The 21,090-nt window shown below is 46.2% G+C and overlaps 1 protein-coding gene across 3 annotated transcripts in view; it reads right to left on the reverse strand.

The window, feature by feature from the left end:
- The window catches only part of BICD1 (BICD cargo adaptor 1), a 156,828-nt gene that overhangs the window by 3,950 nt on the left and 131,788 nt on the right, over window positions 1–21,090 (reverse strand). The window contains exons 8-10 of one of the 3 annotated variants that reach the window (XM_040972214.1): window positions 20,104–20,297; window positions 10,630–10,638; window positions 2,895–2,970 (exon numbers count right to left, since the gene is read on the reverse strand). In XM_040972214.1, coding sequence (XP_040828148.1) covers window positions 2,895–2,970; window positions 10,630–10,638; window positions 20,104–20,297 — 279 coding nt within the window. Of the gene's footprint in view, window positions 1–2,894; window positions 2,981–10,629; window positions 10,639–20,103; window positions 20,298–21,090 lie in introns of all 3 variants that reach the window. The other 2 variants (XM_040972213.1, XM_040972215.1) reach the window with 2 other exon arrangements.

Raw genomic sequence — 21,090 nt, forward strand, 5'->3', positions numbered from 1 at the left:
CCCTGTTATGATGGCATCCCATATGGACACAGGTTCTAGTCCTGGTTGCTCCACTTTTGATCCAGCTCTCTGCTAATGGCCTGGGAAAGTAGCAGAGGATGGTCCAAGTCCTTGTGCCCTTGAACCCATGTGGCAGACCTGGAAGAAGTTCCTGGCTCATGGCTTCCGGTTAGCTCAGCTATACTATTATGGATATTTAGGGAACAAACCAACGGATGGAAGAATCCTCTCTGTGTCTCTCCCCCTCCCGCTGTAACTTTCTCAAATAAAATAAATATTTCCTTAAGAAGTAAATAAGTCAATAATATTTAAAACAGAACCAAAAAAAAAAAAAGGCAAAAAAACAAGGAAAGGAATCATGAAGCAGCTCTGGCCTCCTGGGGAGCCAGGTAGAGCAGCTTCACCTCAAGCCCCCTATGGCTTCGAACGCCTGCGATCCATGTGACTGGGGACACAGTCCTGGCCAGTAGAGTGGTCGCTTCACCCTAGGTGGGTACATCCTGCAGATTATATGATTCAATACTCTAATTCTTCCCCCCTACCCCAGGGGATGAGGCATAATTGTTCTTTTTTTAAGTTTACTTATTTGGAAGGCAGAAAGACAGAAAAGGATGGCAGCTTAACTTGCTGCATCATAACACTTGCCCCTTGGTGATATTGGTAAGGGAGGACAAAGGTTCCAGCTTGACCAGCGGACGTACTCCAGCTTAGTTCAGATACTGATGCATCTAGCTGGATCTGACCCTTTGGCTTTATGTCCTTCATGATGGCTTAAATTTGGTTTCACTGTTTAAGATTTCTCAGAATGACATTTTACAGCATAGTATTATTGCTTTAATTTGCATAAAAGGGCAATCATGGTGTGCATACCATGTCTATACAACCTGCAAGAACATATTATTATGGGTTAAGAAATTGTTTCTTGGTGTGGACCTGAGGCTCAGCAGGCTAGGCCACACCTTGGGGTCCTGACATTTCATACTGGAATGCCTGGGGGGGTGGCGGAGTCCTGGCTCTTTCTCTGCCAATCTAGCTGTCTGCTAAAGCATCCTGGGAAGCAGCAGAGAGCGGCTCAGTGGCCTGGGCTGCTGCCACTCACATGGGCGATCCAGATGCAGTTTCCAGCTCCTGCTTTGGCCAGGGCTATTTGGGGAGTGAACCAGGAAGGAAGACTCTCTAGCTCTGCCTCTCTCTTTGTAAATCTACCTTGAAAAAAAAATTCTACCTTTTTTTAAAAGATCTCTCCCTGGTAGAGATCAGGTTTTCTGCCAGGCAGGATCAAGAAGGGAAGGGAAGCGTTGGCTGAGTCCCTCAGGGCAGAGGGGGTAGGGTAAGAATGCCAGCCTTTCCCAGGAGTTCAGACAGGGACCCTCTTCCACCTGTGCCCATCTCCCCACTGCTGTGCATGTCCCGGGCAGGAACAGCAGTGCCCACTCTGGGCCACACCATATGCGGGTGGGCACCAGGTGTAGTCACCATCAATTCACTTGCTTTTCCTTGCTAAAATTTTATTTATTTATTTTCACTTTATCTGCAAAGGAGGAAAAGCAAGAGAGAGATATAGACAAAGATCTTCCAACTTGTGGTTTACTTGCCAAGTGCCCATAATAACTGGAATCGTATCAGGCCCAACCCAGGTGGCCAGAACTCCATCCGGGTCTCCCACATGGTGGCGGACACCTGTCGCCTCCCATGGTGCATGCCAATGAGAAGCCAGAATCAGCAATTCTGGGACTCAAACCCAGATGCCCCACTGTGGGGAGGACCCTCCCAGCAGAATTCTAACTAACCACTGCGTCAAACGCATATCCTACCATCTGCTTTTCTTTAAGTGACATCGCCCCTGTGGAGGTCGCAAGGAAGTTGAACTGTGCAATTTCAAAAGGATGGGTGTGGGCACACAACTCTTTAGTCAAACTGGTTCTCAAAAAATTTAAAGAAATAAGACTCAAATGATAAAAGTTTCCTCCCAGTCTTCCCATTCACTCCCTTCTACCAGACCAACAGCAATGGCCTTGTATACTCTGCCCAACAAATCAGGGCTCTGCTGTGAGGTGTGAGGGTCCATCAGGTGCTGAGTAAGAGTCAGGACTGGTGACAGACACATGGCAGACCCCATGGGCCAGGCCTGTGCCTTATCGAATCTGCTCAGTGACAGATCCTCTCCTTCCCTTTCAGAGCAAAAAAAAAAAAAAGGTGGCAAAGCCTGTATACCCAGCAGGTGCCACAAGTAGGACTCACAGCCGAGCCACTGAGCTGCTTCCTTCCATTGGTTTCCACCCATCACGAGTCGCCCGCCCAGGACACCATCCCTGGTCCCCAGTGAGGCTGCAGGGGGCTTCGTGGAGAACCGGCTTTGGACTGAGGGCAGGTGCTCTCCCTGGCTACTTGTGCGCACTTCCGTGCGGTGTGGGCAAACAGCAAGAGTCACAGTCAGCCCCCTGGACTGTGGAAAGGCCAGAGTAGAGCCAGTGACTAGCAGAGACACTGTTAGTGGGTTAGCAAAGGATGTTCCCACACAAAAGCGCTGCTGCTTGAAGTGGGGATGGAGGAACAAAGAAACACTCATGGAGAGCCCCTCCTGGCTGCCTTGCCGCTAGTTTGCCAGAGAAGTACACTGGAAGGACAAAACGTGACCGTCAGATACACATCCTAAAACACCAGCAGTTTCTGCATTTGGGAAGGATAGAAAGCTCTGGACTGAGCCAAGTTACATACCCAACACCCCCATCTGCCCATGGGGAACACCTGTCCCCAGGGACCCTGGGGGTGTGTGGGCAGCCCTCATCAGGACCCAAACGCTGGACAGTCTGACTCTGGGTGAGCAGTGGTGGTGCTGGGAGTTCCTGGGGGCAGCATGCAGCCGGGTAGGGAGAGAAAGGAGGCGTGTTTACCTGACCGTCGGGCAGTCTGTCCTCCCAGCTACTTGTGAGCACTGTGGCGGTACGGAGGGAGCAGGCTGCTGACAATCTACAAGAAACTGATAAATTAGGCATGGATACAGAGAGACGGCACAGCGAGGCGTTAGTAACAGAACTAGAGAAGCTGCTGCGAGATTTAGTGAGGAATGTATCACACAAAAGAGCTTGCTGAGGTCTCCCCACCAAAACCTCCCCCAATAAAAAGAGGCCTTTTTTGTAATTAAAAGCAATATTAAACAATTAGTGACAAAAATTAGAAGCAAGATTTCTCAAGTACATTAGGACAGATAGGGCTGTTCCTATCTGGTGTTCTGATAACATCTACAAAGAAAGGGTCTGTTGAAATAACGGGAAGACCTTCAAGTTCTGAAGTTGACCATGCTGGGAGCTCTGGGCTCAGACTCACACCTGCTGTTCCTAAAAGGAATATGTTCTGATGCCTGCCTTTACTGCCAATCCCATCACGACACTAAAGAGCATCTTTTCTGCGATGAATCACAGGATACTGGACAGGGAAGTCATCTTTGTAATTTCTTGAAAACTGGTTTCATAGGTTGGAAGAAAGAGCAGTTTAATGGATATTATTTCACATGCTTCTTGTGTCGTAAATTGTTAGCAACTGGACTGATGGAGAAGGCTAGCCTGGGTGAACAGGGACTCCAGCTGGCTTCGTTTTGGCCATTTGTAAGTCACATCATGTTGAACTCACAGCAGGTCACTCAGGGTCAGCTAGTGACAGTGCACGGTTCGGCTGACCGAGCTGTTACTGCCTCTGAGAGAGGCTGTGCACCTGCCTGCTGTTCTAATGACAACAGAAGAGCACTCTGCCTGCTGGCATCAGCTGACTGTACCGACAGTATCTGAGAAGCTGGGGAGAAGTTCCTACATCCTATTTCTGCAGAAAGATGTTTGTAAATGGGTTACAACTAGAGTTAGAAGTAGCCTTCAGAGAAGTATTTCCTGTTGCTCACAGTGTGGACTATGCACCTGCTAACAAAACTTCTCTCCCTGCAGTTTTGTGACTGCAATTTCAGTGCAATAATCACAAACTGTGGGTTTACAGCCTTGGCTCCATGAGGTTCCTCTAGAACCTGTAGTTGGAAGTGTGAGTTCTAAGTACCAGTTCTTTAAACCCAGTGCAATCTCTTGTAACAAAACCTGCCAATCTCACTCTAGAATACCAAAATTCACAAAAGTGGGTGATGCTTTTAAGAGGTTGCAAATACACTGAAGCTACCGGTCACTATAAACTAGAATTCGGCATACGGCAGCCGCCACGTGAGGCTATTCATGAGAACGCCGTCACAGAAGAGACCCCAATCACTGCTGAGTAACAAGAGGAGACAGGATTCGCATGGAGTGTGATGTTCAGGTTATCTTTCTCAGGAGAACTATTTCAACAGTAATAAAGGTTTCATTTCCTCAGGTTTGGGGAATTCACTTCCCTCTCATGAACTCTTTTCCCATTTTCTAGCTGTTGGAAAGATTCCTGGTCTTGGGGGAGGCATTCCACTGTCTTCCTAATCTTTACTGCTTTTATCTTTCCCAACACCTTTCCTCTCTGGCCATTTAGGCGTGTGTGGGCTAATGGATATCACCATTTTGCCAAGGCCTTGATCTGGCAGGTGTGTGCTGCCCTCCAGTGGTAGACCTGGGTAAATGAGATGGAAGTACAGAGCACCTAGAGTCAGAGAGGTGTCTCCTGGGGGGAGATTGGCTTCTGTGGAACGCTGAGAGTTAGAAATCAAGGCTAAAGACGGCTGGAGTCTTTTCTGTTCAGCTCGCTTACCCTAGAAATGCTTTGCTTTACAGGGAGGAACCCACTGAGCAGCTCTGGATGCTGTGGATCCCAGTATGTCTTAGCAACATCTTTCCATCTTCAGCACCGATTCCCTTCGACTAGCTTAGCACTTTTGCCTGTATTATTTCTAAGCGCTTAGTCAAGTACGTCAGCCTTAAGGAATATAAAGCCAATTCCACAGGCAAGACAGGGACAGCTGGAAACACTGAACCTCACTCTGACCTGGTTGTCTTCTGACACCCTCCTCTGAGCTCCACAGCCCTCCAGACCTGTTCTCTTTCACCCCATCATGTGGCAGATGCTCGCACCTGCACCTGAGCATGCAGGGGCTGGATGGCCCTCTGAGATGCTCCTGATGTGCTCAGTCTGGAAGCTCCTGTGCTGCACACCCCGCTGTGGGAGAGGGGGTGCACTTGGTGCAGAACCCTCACAGCCACAGCCGCTGTTGAGCCGGCAAGGGCTCTTTCTGCCACTCAACAGTCAAGTCAGGACACTCCCCCTGGGAGTCAGAAACTGTGTTAAGACACAAAAAGGAAGCAGCGAGAAGATAGGCCCTGCTTGACTGAGACAGACACCTGATGCCAGCTGCAAGGAGGAGGCACGATGATGCTAGCGGTGGCTGATGGGGAGGATGGCAATGACATGGCATTGATGGTGATGGGAGGTGACAACTATGAGAGCATCCAGTGCCTATGTATGTGTGCCAAGTGTCAGACTCTGTGCAGGCACTCAACAGGCTGGCCCTCCTCTGACTTTCTTTACAGAGGAAGGAAGAGGGGGATTCAGGGAAGGAACCTGACAAAGTCCACCATGAGGCGGAGGTGGCAGTGGAATGCAGGGTTTGATGGCTGCTGTGACAGGGGACATGCAGAGATAAACTGAGCCTAACCCAGCTCGGCTAAGCTTGGGTGTTTGAGGAATGCTTCCTGCACCCTGTGCCATTGAAGCTGGCACCAACAAAGCCCTACTGCATGTCGGCAGCCCACACAGCTGCTGGTGTCAACTAATTGTAATGAGACACTTTCTCATAAACATACAGGTTTACTTGAAGTGTCCAGGATTTGCTGAAGGTTGCAGGGAAAGGCCTGAGGAGTATCACAGGACCTCAAGAGATTGTCAATGTCCCAGCAGCAGGTTCAGGGAGGTCAGAGCTCCAAGCATCCCTAGGTTTGTCCGGTCTGCATGGGAAGAGCATCCCATTGAGACAGGAAGGTGTAGAGTCAGCAGGAGACAGCAGAGCCGAGAAGTCACTGACCCAGCAGGAAGGCATCTTCCCAAAACACTAGGTATCTGGTCCAAGTCTTCGCAATATTCTGTAGTTCTTATTTCCACTGTTCCTGTGTTGAGGATATTCCTGCATTGGCATCCGAGACTGTGTCAAAATCTCACACATTTTAGGTTAACTCGCTCTAACTTCGCTCATGATCTCTCTCACCAGAAACACAGAGCATGGCACCCCAGGATACTCTCCTCAAAAGTATACCTCTATGTACCTGGACTGGCCCAGGTCACATGGCCAGGAAGGAGCAAAACCAAGGTACAAGTGTAGACGTTTCAGATGCCAAGTGCTATTTTCTACTCTTTCTCTTGTCTTCTTTCAGAGTGATGAGGGATAGGAACCAGGAAGAGAGAAGTTGTCAGCATGCAAGATGAGCGGTACAAGATTGGACTCCTACCCAGCTTTCAAAAAGAGGAGGCCAAGAGGCATGTGTCTGCCTGACAGGGAGATGGAGCTCACCAAATGGTTTTCTCTGAGACCTCTGCCATTTTGAAACCACTCCATGCTAAAATCCAATATCTGCAGAGTTCCAGGAGCCTCTGTGTGGCTGTTCTGGAAAGAAGGCAGAGACCAGTGTAGGAGACAAGAGCCCAGCTGGGTGGGCTTGGGCCCACGTGGCAGCAGTGGGTGTTGATGAAGCTGCAATGCGGAACCATACCCAGCCACACTGAGCAGCAGGGCTGAGGCTGGCACAGGGCCCAGACTGGCAGCAGAGCAGGCCTTCACAGTGGCCAATGTCACCTGCTGCATGGCTCGCAGCCCACCCTTTGGTCTTCTCTCACCTAAGAGCTATGCATCCCTACCTCTTCCTGAGACCCTACCTTCTGTACCATCTCGCCCCCTCTGGGACCACAGAGTGCACATGCACTCCAAAAAACTTCCTCATGTCCTCCTGAGTGCTCTTCAGGCCAAACAATCCAAGTTCTCCCTCTGCAGGCATGTCAGCTTCTCACCCAACCTGAGTGCGGATCCTTGCAGACAGCAGGTGTGTGTATGGAGGGGTGTGGCATGCGAGCAGGGTGCGGCTGGTGGACAACAGAATGGCTCAGTCTGGTCTGCCCTCGTACATCCCGATTCTATGGATGCTGCAGAAAGTAGCATGGCATTGGCAGCAGTGACATCACACTGCTGTCTCAGGTTGAGTGGGCTTGACTCACAGCCCCACCATCCTGTACTGTGGACTTCAGAATCCCAGTGTTCCCTGGGGATCCCTTCATCTTTGTGCTAACCCATAATGCCTTCTGCCTTTCCCTACCCACTGCCACCACTGAATCCCACTCTGCCATCTAGCATCTGGCTTCCTCTTCCATTTCTCATAAGAAATGGAAATTCAACCATCAGGACTGTGATATATGACTTATTAAGATTAGCAACTCAAACTGGGCCCAGGGTGAGAAGGGGCCACACTGTGTAACTCTCCATCAATGAATCTGGACCCACTGCCATGTGTCATCTACCACATTTGAATCCAAACAAGTGCATTATTATGCAGAACTGATTTCTGCAGTTATCTCCAGAGTTTTAACATGGGCCTGCTAATTGTTAAGCAAAGGTCAGGTATGCGGTATTACTGCTCTCCCTGATTGTACAAGGCAGAGAATTAGGGCTGTCCAGCTAGCCTGCATTGTTCTTGATGAGTTCATGCTGCTTTTCGCAGCTGGCTTTCTGCTCAGCAGAATGTATGCTGGAGGGAGGGGATAATGACCAAATCCATGGTGTTGGGCCAAACTAAACTGATGGAAGAAAGTGAAACTTAAGTACTTACAAAAGTAGACAACTTTCTGCACACTGCATCTGGGCAGAGATAGAAAAACTGCGTTGCTACAAAGGCTCCCCAAACACAGGCACTCTGTGCATCTGGACATGTCCTTTGGGAAGCGGTTTCTGCAAAGCCTCATGGGACTGGGGGACAGGAAAACTATCCGGCAGCAGGCTCCTGTGGTGCCTAGCTCTCCTCTTCCTTGCCTCTCTCTTCCATCCCAGTAGGCACATTAGGGTACATTAGGGACACGCCTGTATCCAGCTCCAGCTCAACCAACCAGCAACTAAGAAGTTACTAAAGAAGTAACTGCATTATTCTGAGCCTCAGTTCTAGCCTCTGGATTAGAACAGTACATCTCTATCTTGCATGGTTTGTAAGGGTTTCAAGTGAGGGTACATGAGGGCACATATCCTGGGGTCTACCTACTAGATGAGGAAAGGAGGTAGTCATGGGGGACCTTCAAGAACACCGTGAATGCTGTTGGCAATGAGAAAACAGAAAGGCAGGACAGACTGTGTGCTGGATTCATTTTGGCAAGATGGTTCCCTGACAGCTGTACTCATCTGAAATGTTGTCCCCTCTGAATGAAAGCAGCTCCTATTCGGCATTTCTTGCACAGCCCCTGGGCCTTGCACTCCTATGCCGTGTCTGCTCTCCCAGCCTGCCCATGCAGCTGGTGAGGTCTTGCAGGATCCTACCTGGTAATTCTTGGCTTCCTTATAGCAGTTTGCCCTGGCTCTACTGGGTTTCTAACACTGAGAGGATCCTGGGTTGCAGGTCTTACCTAACACCTCATTAAGGCCAGGGCTGGATGGATCCAGTGAAGAAGCAGGGGATGACAACTGAGGCACACCAGTTGCCATAACAACACCCTTCTAACAAATGGAATCAGAAGGAGAAAGTACTACAGCTTGCTATAGATTTTAAAATTAACTTAGACATATCAGATCATCAACTGTTCTTCTCAGGGTGTTCTGAGATTCTAATGTACAAATCTTGAAAATAATTTTAATAGCCATTACTTAAGAGATATCGAAAAGCATGAGTACTAAATTATTCCTCACTAAATCTACAAAATGATGGTGTGTTAGTGAAATAACACAAAAGTTAATGGAAAGAAGCATCAAAACACATTCTGCTTGTAATAACCATTTGAATGTTTAAATTGTCCTATGGACTTCTTAACACATAGACTGCAAACACAGTCATATAGAGAAGAGAATTCAGCAAAAGCAAAAATCTGAGATAGCAATACTACGTAAATAAATATGACCACGTGAGATAGAAACATTTACATTCGTATTAACAGCATTTAGAGGAAGATGTTTTAAAATTTAACCAACTGAATGGTACATTGACATTAGTGAAATGGCAGCTGTGAACAACATTTAGCATTTTATAATCAAACACACAGAGTTGGCTATCCCATCCCTGAGGGTCAGGCATGTGTCTGCCCTGAGAGATCCCAGCAAGAGGTCAACTGAGTCATTTTCAACTTTGCAGGGCTGCTAATCTCTAATCCACCAAACACTTGAGACTTAGTTATACCAGTGTTTAACACAGCCAACTGCATAACAGGTTTATTTCTTTGTTAGAAACAATTACTGTTTATTAAACATTCCAGAGAATAAAACGCGGCATGGCGGAAACATCAGAAAGTGTTCATCTGCTGAGGTAAAACCTGGGACAGTCATTGTGGGCATCTGGCTTTGCCTTCACCCTGGGGTCAAGAGCAGAGGTGCCAGCCCTGCCGAGTTCAGCATAGAGTCCCGGCAGCACCAGCCAGGACGCAGCAAAGGGAGCACTATCAGGCTTTGTAGCAGCCCCCATCGACAGCCAACTGGCCCCTGCTTCCTAGTTGCACAACAGTCGCAGAAACTTCTCTTTTCTTTCAAAGGTCACAAAAAAAGAAATACGAAAATGCCCATTTGTACACTTGATTTTTCTGCTTCCGAACAATTTACAGTTCATCCATAACCATGTGTGTTTTTGACAGCTTGAGCGGGAAGAAAAGAGATTTATAATGAGGAGGGATCCACAAGGAGGCAGGAAGAGGCAAAAGGCTACTTGCTACCAGATCCTTTGACCAACCCAACAGTTCTTGGGTCAGAAAGGGCCCTTTCCAGAGCAACACTGGCTGGCCAGGAGGGAACGTGAGCTGACAGGGTGATCTGCTCTTGTTAAGTCAAGTTATCCACAGTGCAAATCAAAGCAAGCCTGGCCACCCCTTTGCGATATCAAAATGAATTCATCATCAAAAAGGAACAAAAGAGAAATACATTAAACAAACTACAATCAGCAGCTCACTAAAAGGATCAAATACAATGACAGATCAGAAACAAGAAATAATGTGAGACACAACTCGTTGCGATGTGTTTGTCTTATTTTCTATTTTTGTTCATTTCCAATGTATTCTGAGGGGTTCAGAGTAGCCTCTGTAAACTGATGGGTCTGACAATTATAGGCTTTCACCAAGGTCGGTGGTTTCTTAGTGTGTTTACTCTGAGAAGAAATCATGATGACTTGTAATGTACATTTCTAGGGGAAATGAGTCACAAGTGCCATGCCCGCCAGAGCAAGCACCCTAACTGTGAGCGCAGCTGGGCAAAGGAAAGGCAGCAAGTGTAAACACTGGATGGTTCTCAGATCCAAGCTCACAGAAAGTGTTTATTCCTTTAAAAAAAAAAAAAAAGAAAAAGAAAGAAAGAAAGGAAAAAAAAAAAAAAAAGAAAGAAAAAGATTTCATAATAACAAGCTTCCTAAAAATCAAAGGATTTGATTCTTGGAAATTTCACTTAAGCAAAGCTGTTCAGAATACATCTACTTAGGAGAACACAGTTAACCTACAATCTTATAGACAACTTACCTCTTTTTGCTTTGGATGTCAAGTAGCGCATAAAAAGAGAGAAAAGTTTCTGTTTAACTGATTCTCTTGTTGTTACACAATGGCTTACTGCAGAAATACCTATTCAGGGTCAAGTGCTACACTGGTTTTTAAAGGAAGCTATGAAAAGTGAGGAGGCCAGGACTGCCTGGGGCATCAGAGACAGCTGGCAGGTTCACTGGGGCAGCCTTGTGTGGGGTGTGGGCACCACTGGGCACAACACGAATGGCACCCTTTCCTACTTTAACTTCCTAGTCTCTGTTGCCATGATGTACACTGATTTCCTATGCACAGTCAGACAGGATCTTAAGTACAGCTTAGGACAGAGAGAGAGGAGAGAGATTCACCCTCCTTCCAATCAGGCTCTCTCTAGCCGCCTGTAGCAGTCAGGACTGGGCCAGGCCACAGTCAGGAGCACAGGGCTCCAGCTGGGTCTCCCATGTGGATGGCAGGGGTTCCAGTACTTAGGTTGCCATGTGCTACCTCCAAGGATGCATCAGCAGGAAGCTGGATGGGAAACAGAGGTGCCAGAATTCAAAGGGTCATTCTTACATAGGATGCAGGAGCCCCAAGTGGAGGCTTAACTCCCATGCCACAATGTTGACCAGTTTGTAACTAGAAGGAAACATCAGCTCCTTCAACTAAAAAATGAAACAAATCCAGTGTGTACAGTCACTAAACACAAGTTTAGTTGAAACGACAGTCTTGTTTTAGATCATCATTCTGGAAGGTAAGTGTATTTTCAGGCTTATCTTTAAATGCAAATTTTAAAACTTACGCACAACTGTTTCCTTAAAATAATTATAAGAGGAACGATGAAAGCCAGCCCATGTTCTGAGAACATTCCCTGCCTCATGCTGACCCAGAACAGCCCTCTGGAGGGAGAGGGGCTCGTGGACATGACACAACATGTATATATGGCAACAGATAAGGAACATCTGTTGGGTGTAGTTAATGAGAAAAGGCAAAATAAAGTTGTTGTCATGTGTCACGTACAAAAATCCTTCTTTGTATGATGCTGAGCGCCTGTCAGTGACTGAACTGCTGGCTGTGAGGTGACAAAGGACAATGAATGGAATGGCTCTGTGACATCTTGATGACTTCATGCTTTCGAAAGTAAAGGCAGGAAGGGATCAGGCTGCCCATTTTGAGTTGCATTTTTTTCCCCTTTTCCCTCTCTGGCCTTTGAATCAGAATGCTCTGGGGAAGCAGCCATGAACATCAGCTGGCCAAGGAGATGGGTGTGGCAGGAAGGCCATGCAGGGAGGGGACTGGCCAGAGGCACCTTGCTGTCCCACTGCGAATACACTGTTTAACTCCTAGGTCACTCTAAGTAGTTTAAACGTAAACACTACATTTCCACTCAGTCAGTTAAATGAACAGGGGGCCTCCCATGGCTGGGCTGAGCTCTTGGCCACAGATGCTGCTCAGTGCCCTTGGAACTTGGAAGAGCCCCTGAATCTAGGGTTGGCACAGACTAGAGAAAAGTGCATGCCCCCAGACTGCTCACAATGGCCCAGGGCAGCGTGGGCCTGCTGGCGGGCACCACAGCAGCCTCCCTGAACACCATCAGCGGTGCCCAGGCTCATGAGGCAGTGTGTGCGTACTCACGGCACCTACACCCCACCTGTGTGAGCAGGAAAGGCCAGGTGTGAACTCTGCACTTCCTGCTTTGGACACTTAGTCCCTAACACACAGACACATTAGAAGCTTTGGTAGGCCCGAGAGTCAGACTTTGCCTTGGAAGCTTAACTGTGTGGTGCTGAGATACTATTTTTCTCTAGACCAAGTGATACAGGGAACAGCTTGGATCCCTAGCACCAGAGAGCCTCAAAGCCGGAAGAAGTCTCTCCAGGACTCCTTCACTGGCATCCCCTTCACGCTCACGAGCATCAGTGGGCAGGAGGACTGTGAGCCGACCAGTGGCTTCCTTGGCTTCCTGTGGGAGGTCTCCAAGAACTTCATGGAAAATGAGCATTGTGATAACCACACAGGGATTACCAAATTCTTTGCACCAAAATAAACTTTTCATTTAAAAATTAATAGACTCACGTATTTAAAAGGCAGAGTGACATAGAGGTTAGTGTCTGGGAGGAAGGGAGGGAGAGAATGAATGAGAGTTTTCCTTTGGCTCATTCCCCAAATGCCTGTAACAGGAGGACATGTACATTACAGGGATCTAAGTACAAAGCAGAATCAATTTACACAGCCAGTTGAAAAGAAAAACTCTATGAGTCACCTTAAATCCTTCAAAATCAAGGTAATACCTAGTAAAAAAGATTCTGTGCAGACATTTTGCCTACTTAAAACCATAGGTAAGTAAGTTCCCCCGGCACGACAGCCACTCGCTCAGGACAGGTCCCGAGCACCGGAAGCAGGGGAGGCGGTGATCAGAGGGAGTCCCATGAGTGTGTGGCACACGCTGCCTCTCAAAGGTCCAGTAAGCAAAGGCACTGCCCAGCTCTCCCCGTGTGCTCCGACGGATTACATGTTGAGATGAAACTATTATGGATACGCTGTGTTCAATAAAATATTAAAATGAAGTTCATACGCTCCTTTTTACTTTTCTCTAATGTGGCTATGAAAGTTTACATTCATGCTACATTTCTGCCAGACAGCTTTGGTCTACAAAGCCAAACATTCTTGTAGCCATCATTTTACCGTTTGGCAAAAAGTTCTGTCTTACACATGGAAATATTTTAAGCTTCCTTTTTTTTTTAAAAAAAAAAAAAGATGTTTATTTATTTGAAAAGCAGAGTGACAAGAGAAACCTTCCATCTGTTGCTTACAGTCCACATGCCGGCAACAGCCAGGTCTGGGTCAGGCCCAAGTCAGGAGGAAGGAGATCCATCCAGTCTCCCATGCAGATGGCAGACAAGTACTCGAGCCTTCACGTGCTGCTTCTCAGGGCGTGCGTCAGCAGGAAGCCGGACTGGAAGCAGAGGAAGGACTTGAACCTAGACACTCTGTTACAGGATGCGGTGTGGGTCCCAGGTGCTGACTTACTGAATCAAAATGCCAGCTCCACTTTCTGAATTTTGAACCATCATTACCCTCCTGAAAAAAGTACTGTGAAACTGCTTTTTAAAATAAAAAGGAATAAAAGAAAATAAAGACAGAAAAGCCTATATGTTTATGTGATAATACTTCAAAAAGTTTGTGAAAATAGAATGAAAATTAAGTTTATTTTAGTGTAAAAAAAGTGGGGCAGATATGAGTAACTGACCTTGTTTTCCAAGAGTCTCCTGTGCTTCCAATACAGACTCTACTGCATCACCTGTGTCCAACCACAGCTGAAATACACTGTGTACTTGGAGCTACTGTAGAAAACGTGGGCCAATGACCAGTTATCTAACGAGCTGAAGGCTTACTATGTGCCAGAGGACAGAAAACCCAAGGAAGCCGAGTTACTGACTCCCGAAACTGACAGCCTCGCAGGGGACCACGGCTGGGGCAGCGAATGCCACCTGGACAAGATCTCGTAGCATTTGTATGTGCACAACAGCCAGGCCTGCATATGTGACACATACAGCTTCCACGCTTTGTAAGAGAAAAGAAGAAAGGTTAGAGGAAAGGTTATCTTAAGATTCCACAATACTTTTATATGAAATTGGTTATCTGAGTGAAAACCAAAACTATGCCTCAACCTGAGGATACTGAATTCTTACTTGACCAACGTCAAGTATAGCTATTTGGGAAACCTTGAGATCAATTCCTTTACTGTTCAGTTTTCAGTTGGGTGTTTCTTGTTACAGCAACAGCTAATCAACAGCTGTTTCAGATGGCATCCTTAACACTGTATATTCTAATTCAAGGTTATTCTCAAATAAAAGAGCTCCTCTAAAAGTAAAGGTACCATTTGAGGAAACTCTGAATTTACTCAAGAATGGTAGGGTTGTCATACATTTTAACCATAAAGTACAGCCCAACAGAAACATAAAAGACCCTTGCAGAATGAGTGATTCACTAAAATCTGGAGATCTGAACCCATTTTTAACTGCTTACTACACTAGGATAAAACACTCATAGAAAAAATATTTTTCAATTAGTGGTTGGTCATTTTATAAGTTAATGTTAAAAAAAATTCTTTTTTCCAGAGTAAATTCAGTAAGTTCTTCAGCATCAGGACATGCTCAGGTCTTCCTCCACAGGAGAGAACTCTATGGAACCTACATCAGGAGAAAACACAAGTCTAAAAACTTGAGGACTCAACAGAATACTGTTCATGCCTCCCGTGGTCAAGAATAGAGTCTCGTGAGAAAGTGCAATGACACGGGGAAGCGGCCAGAGGGCCTCTACAGGAAAAGCACTTTACAGCACACAGAGCACTGGGTTGTGAGTTCAGGAAAGAAGTCCAAAGGGCACTCACTGACTTACACACACGAAGCAGCACAGGCAACAGGAGCAGGCCGAGCACAAGCAAGACACCTGCATCTCCAAACAAGCTGACTTCTCCAACTTGACACAACAGCTGTGAACATTCCCATCCCTAGCCTCTATCAGCTGCATATTTTATTAGTTTCTATACTGGTTTACTTAATTTTTACTAATTTTTTTTGTAAATTAGCTTATTTTTCTTATTTGGAAGGTAAAGATATATATAAGGTAAAGATATATATATATAGATATCTATATATATATCTATATCTATCTATATCTATCATCTATCTATCTATCTATAGATAGATAGATAGACCCCTTCTATCTGCTGAGTCTCTCCCCAGTTGCCTACAATGGCTAGGGATGGACCATATGCCAAAGCCAACAAGCCAGGAGACTTCAATCCACACCCCTTAATGGCTGGCAAGGCCTCCAGGACTTGAGCCATTCCAGGGTGTGCACCAGCAGGAGCTGGAATCAGCAGAGTGGGGACCTGAACACAAGCAACCCAATATGGGACGTGGGCTTCCCGGGAGCTGTCTTAACTGTTGTGCCAAATGTCTGCCCATGTACTTGCCTGCACTTTATCCTACATGTTACCCACCTTGCTGTCAAGATGCTTTTATAATGAGAGCCTGACTCTATAAGCTGTCAGTCTGCCATGGAATCTATGCTACTCTCAATAATCTGGTCCACTGTTCTCAGCCCCTTGCTTCCCTGCCCTCACCTTGCACCCCCAACCACCAATCCAGTCTCATTTCCCATCCTTTTCAAGCCCTGCCCCAGGCTCTAGCCCACACTTGTAGCCTTTGCACAAGTTGCCCTCCTTTCCTATAAAGCTCTTCTCACTAACACCTGCCCAACACTCGCATCTTACCCAGGAGCATTCTGAACCTCAAGCCTCCTTCATTTAGGCCAAGGAAACATCTCCCTGCTTGTGTGCCTGCCTGTCTCTCTGATTACACTCGAGTGTCTTGAGGAACAGGGGTGGCACTTTGCATGAATACCATTGTACATCAAGTGCCAAAAGTATCTGACACCTAATAGGTGCTCAAGGAGCCGGATGCACGGTAAGTCCTTGGTAAATAAAATTCATCCAATCCTGACGAAAACAGTGAATGAGAAACGTGCTTAAGGAACATAGGACTGGCAGTGCAAGCAAGAAGCAGACCACTCCGTGTCCACTGGTCTGACTTAAAGAAAATGCAGAAGCCATTTTGCATGATGGACACATCTCTGTGTATCGTCGTCTAACAGCAAACTTTTGCATGTAAAGCAAGCATGCTTCTGTAAGCTGCTTTAGAAGTCAGCACACAGAAGAAAAGCCTCAGACTTCAACATAACACCATTCTCTCACAGCAGTTCAGTTTAGTTCCAGAGAAAGAAGGAGGGAAAGAAGGAGGGACTGGAAACATTAGGAGAAAGCTAAACACCCACGAGGAAAGCTCCCACATGGAAGGCAGGGAGTGGAGCACTGGGACGCCACTCCACAGGGACATGCTCTGTTCATGCATTGCAGTCAGATGCTCAAGACAGAAATACCAGCACAAGCCCATGCCTGTGAATGGTACAGACTCCTCCCGTACATTCTGATTGGCCACTTTCACCTTTTGGTTAAATGATAAGATACTGTTTGATTACGGTGACTTGACTTGCGTAAGTAGTGAAGGCAAAACATGAATGCACTAAGGGTTGTATGAAGACACACAGCCTCCTGCCTAGTTACCCGCCTCCTTGACAACTACAGAGTCCCTCCGGATTCAAGGGCATCAGAGCTGTCAGGCCCCCTCTCAGTCTCACTGGCCACGGAGACTGCAAACACTGAGAAGGGTACGCAGGACACACTGGTGTCTCAGAGAAGCAGAGGGATGAAGTCAAGGGCAAAGAGCCAAGTGTGGCCTTCCAGGAAGTCTGGCACTCCAGGGCCTGAGGCCATAGGAGCTGAGCCAAAGGGGAAGACCAGGGCCCGAGGTTCCCCCACAAGGGCCTCACCATACAGCATATCAGCTGGGGCAGTGCACCGCTTGGTCTGTGCAGACGTCCGCGTTTGAAAGTCAGTATCATCTGAGAGTGGATCCTCAGAAATGAGACCCTGCGTGGTTGGATGTTGAGCTTTTCTGCTGCCTGCCTCACAGACACGGAGCCAGCACAAACACAACTCTGGGAGGGTAAGTCACATATTCCATGCTCTAAATTCTTACATAAGATTTATTTATGTACCTCTCAAGTCTTCCAGTGAAAGATAAAAAGCAAATTAAACTCATTTAATTTTTACTTATATAATGACTTCAATGCTCCCCAACAGTAAAATAACCTATATTTGCCTGTAAGAATAATTAAAGTCATGTAAGAAAATATTAAAACTATATTTTAGAGGACAAAGCTTGTCACAAAACACTCTCATAAATAAAGAGGCAACTGTCCTTTAAAAATGATTAGTGTATATTGTTACTAGCGAACACATTTCATAATAATCAATAATTTATATTAAGGTCATAAATAAAAAATGCTCATAAAAGCTACCGTTTCCTATGGGTTCATGATGTCTCTTGCACACAATAGAGGATTGGCTTTATATTGCATATTTCCTTCTCTCAGCTTAATGAAAACATTTTCTACAATAAAAACATCACAAAAAATAATTCAGCTAATAAAAAAATACTACTGAAAAGGCAAGTGTTCATGAAATAAGTTTGGTGTGCAGAGTTTCTATAGTAATCCATTTAATAGGATTTTTTAGAAAATGCTATTGGACTGATCAGAAAGAAAGCATTCAGGATTAATTTTGTTGGATGTAAGATACAGAATTTAAAGTTCTTCAAAGTATAAGAAAAACTTCTTATTTTTCCCTCTTTTACTTAAAATTCAAATAAATGTTGAGATATATAAAGCACATTAGGTAGTCATTACAGTGATTTCCTAGGCTTGTCATGATTCTGAATCCCAGCTAATCTTAAGCTCTCATCTTTTACGTAGTCATCCTGGGAAAAGCCGATGACAGTCTCTGATCTTCCAAAACAAAAGAACGTAAGGTGGCAGGCTGGTCCTTCCACTCGTGTAAGCTCAGCAGCCAGAGAGCTGTGCAATGTGTGTGGTGGGTAGGAGACACACACGAAGAACTGGAATGAGTGACAACAGGAAGAGCATTTGGTGGGGTTTCAAGTGCCCTCATGGATCCTTTCTGACAGCAACATCAAAATGGAGCCAAGCAACATCAGGGTGGTTCAGTTTTAAACCAGTTGGTTCCCGTTTGAGAAGAAACTGAACTAATGAGATGCCAAATGCACAAGAACATCCCCAGCAGCCTTTGAGAACATAACAACTAATGGAACACTTAGCAGACAACCAGAGGGAAGAGGTGATTGGTGTACACCGCCTGATGTCAAAGCCAGCGTGACAATAGCCTTTCAACATAAAATAAGACCAGGCAGAAGCATGGGGATGTTGATGATATGTCAATGGCTCAAGAATGTATTAACGAGATAAATACATATTCATGCAAACAAGAGTCAGGCACACAGAAATGAAAATAGCTATTGTCGTTAATATTTACTCTTAACTTTTAATCTGATTGGCATATTACTTGTCAAGTTAAAATACAGCAGGAATGATATTTATGGCTCTTATCTATTTCTTTTTTTTAAGTTCTAGGAGGTAGTGTTTGAAATATCAAAAAGAAAAAGTCTCCTGGGAAGTTCTGTCTAAGGCACGTGTCCCGATCATTATGACTAAGGTGGCTTCTGGAATAGTCGTTTTAGGATACCTTGCAAAAGGGCCTAGACCAAGAGGACTTGAATCATGAAGGCAGGAAGAGCAGCCACTGTTCATGTAGGCATACAGCTTGGCTGTCAGCCATTCCAAGTCATGATCGCTCCTATAAACTTGCCGGGGGCGTTGAGCATCAGCATGTGTTTCCATACTACATCTTTCAACCCCAGCAAGTAGGCTACTGATAATGACCCAGACAGGAAAGCATCCGACAACCAAAGGCTGGGGTTTCCTAACAGCAACTATGGTAAAAATGAAAGTAAAACTTTAAAAAATTCTCCGGCAAAGGCATCAAATTCCATTGCTACTGCAGGGGCCAGGAAGTAACAGAGGTGGGTTCCTAGAGCAGGCTGAGGACTGCACCAGGGAGGGATGGGGCCGGGAACAAACTGCAGAGCTTGCCTTGTCTCAGAGCAGCAGCCAGCACAGAGCTGACTCGTGTGAATGCAGGCCTGGGCTGGTAGGAAAGCAGGCTCCTCTAGAATAGACCACAGTTAGATGTTCCTGGCATGCCTCTGAGTTTGTAACTCCTGACAACTAAGTTGAATGCATTTTAACAGCTGAATCACGGCCACCCCTGGGCTTTCCAGTTTGCCATCTCTGACCCACATGTAAGATGCTGAGATTTCTCAAAGGATGATCTTGATCTGCCAGAATCACATTCTCTTTATTAGCCATAAATCACAGTTTCAAGTTAGGCCTTTTCTATGGGGAAAGTAAGAAGCAAACAAAAGCTAAAGCAAACAGGAGTGCACTAGTAAGCACAAACCCAAGCTTGCAAACTGCAAGGAATTGTACGATCCTAAAAAGCAAAACCTTCGAGGATTTGCGGTTTATTTCCTTCCTCATGCCTGAGAAGACATTCTGAGACTCTGCAGAAGGTCAGCACAAGGGCAAGTTATCAAGGCAGCGCCCTTTGCTGAAACTACATTGAAGATGTCAGAAACACAACCTGTGATCAAGAAGCGTCGGCACGAGCCACCAATCCTGCATAGAGCCCAGGGTCACGCCCTGCATTGCACCTGCTGCTAATGTCCCTTTCCTAATCCCGTTCCTTCCAATCCCCACTCTCCATCCTTGGCTGTGGGAAGGCAGCCCAGGACACTGCCGAGGAGGGACGTCCGGCTGCGGCTGAGGAGCCAAAAGAAAGCCCAGTGCACGGCGGTCTGACGTTAGTGCAGGAAAGTCACACCTCATCCAAGGCTGACTCTGTGGCCGACGGGTGGGCAGGGGCGCTCGGAAGGAAGGGGAGAGCCCTCTACCTGGCTAACCGCTTGCATCACATGCACCCAAGGAAAAAATGTTTACCTGGTGGAGCCACGGTTAACCTTTTTTCCTTGCTGAGCCGCTGCCCTTGGAGGAATTCACTCATGGAAGGGGGGCCCTTCGGAAGAAATGATTCTGTGGAGGTGGGATCAGGGGGAACTCTTAATAAATGCTGTAGGTAGGAAGCCCCTGGTGTCCTGGGACGGCTCTGATCACAAAGGGGAGGTGAAAATTGTCTTGCAGGAGATCCAAGAAAAATACATATAAGAAACAAAAAAGTTTTACTTTAATTATCTTTCAATGCCTCATCAGTGACAACATCATTTATATCTGCATTTACTTTAATATTTATATATATATATACACACACACACACATCTATAAATTAAAATATTTGCTAATTGCTTTAGTTTTCACATCAACATAAAACCCTATAAGAAAATACTTCTGGATGCTGGAAAAGAGATTTAGCACAGTTAATATGATCCCCAGATAGAAAAGGAAAGTTTCTAAAAATAAAAATGGTTACCACCAATTGGGAGTACAGGGTCAATAACTTGACAGCTAGGACTCTGGACAAAGCTTATAAAACTGAGCCATTTGAACATTTTATGAGAAGTTTCTCTAAGCAAGACACATGTGCTACAAGAAAAAAGCACAGAAACCTGCTTCTAAGCAAGGACTGTTTGTATTCCACCCCATTTCACAGAAGCAGAGTTGGCCCAGGCCAGTCTGTCACCAAAGGTGGGGACGTGGAGATGTGGGCAGGCCTCTCCCCAGTAGAGCCCATCCATCCACACCGGCACCCCGGCTCAGAGCAGCAGGGAACCAGCACTGCGGGCAGGGCCTCGATAAGGTTGAGAATGGTCTTGTGCCCGGTGTTGACCTTTCACCTGCTCGTTCCCTGCCCCCCCCTTTTTTAAAGACTGGGACAGGCACACTAACGCATATCATCAGGAGCAGCACAAACATCAACAGACGCTTCCAAGTGCTATTATGAAGGTTAAGGACGAGGCGGGGTCCAGGACA

The sequence above is a fragment of the Ochotona curzoniae genome, unplaced genomic scaffold (assembly GCF_017591425.1).
Source record: "Ochotona curzoniae isolate NIBS_2020 unplaced genomic scaffold, NIBS_Ocur_1.0 contig_2235, whole genome shotgun sequence".
Lineage (NCBI taxonomy): Eukaryota > Metazoa > Chordata > Mammalia > Lagomorpha > Ochotonidae > Ochotona > Ochotona curzoniae.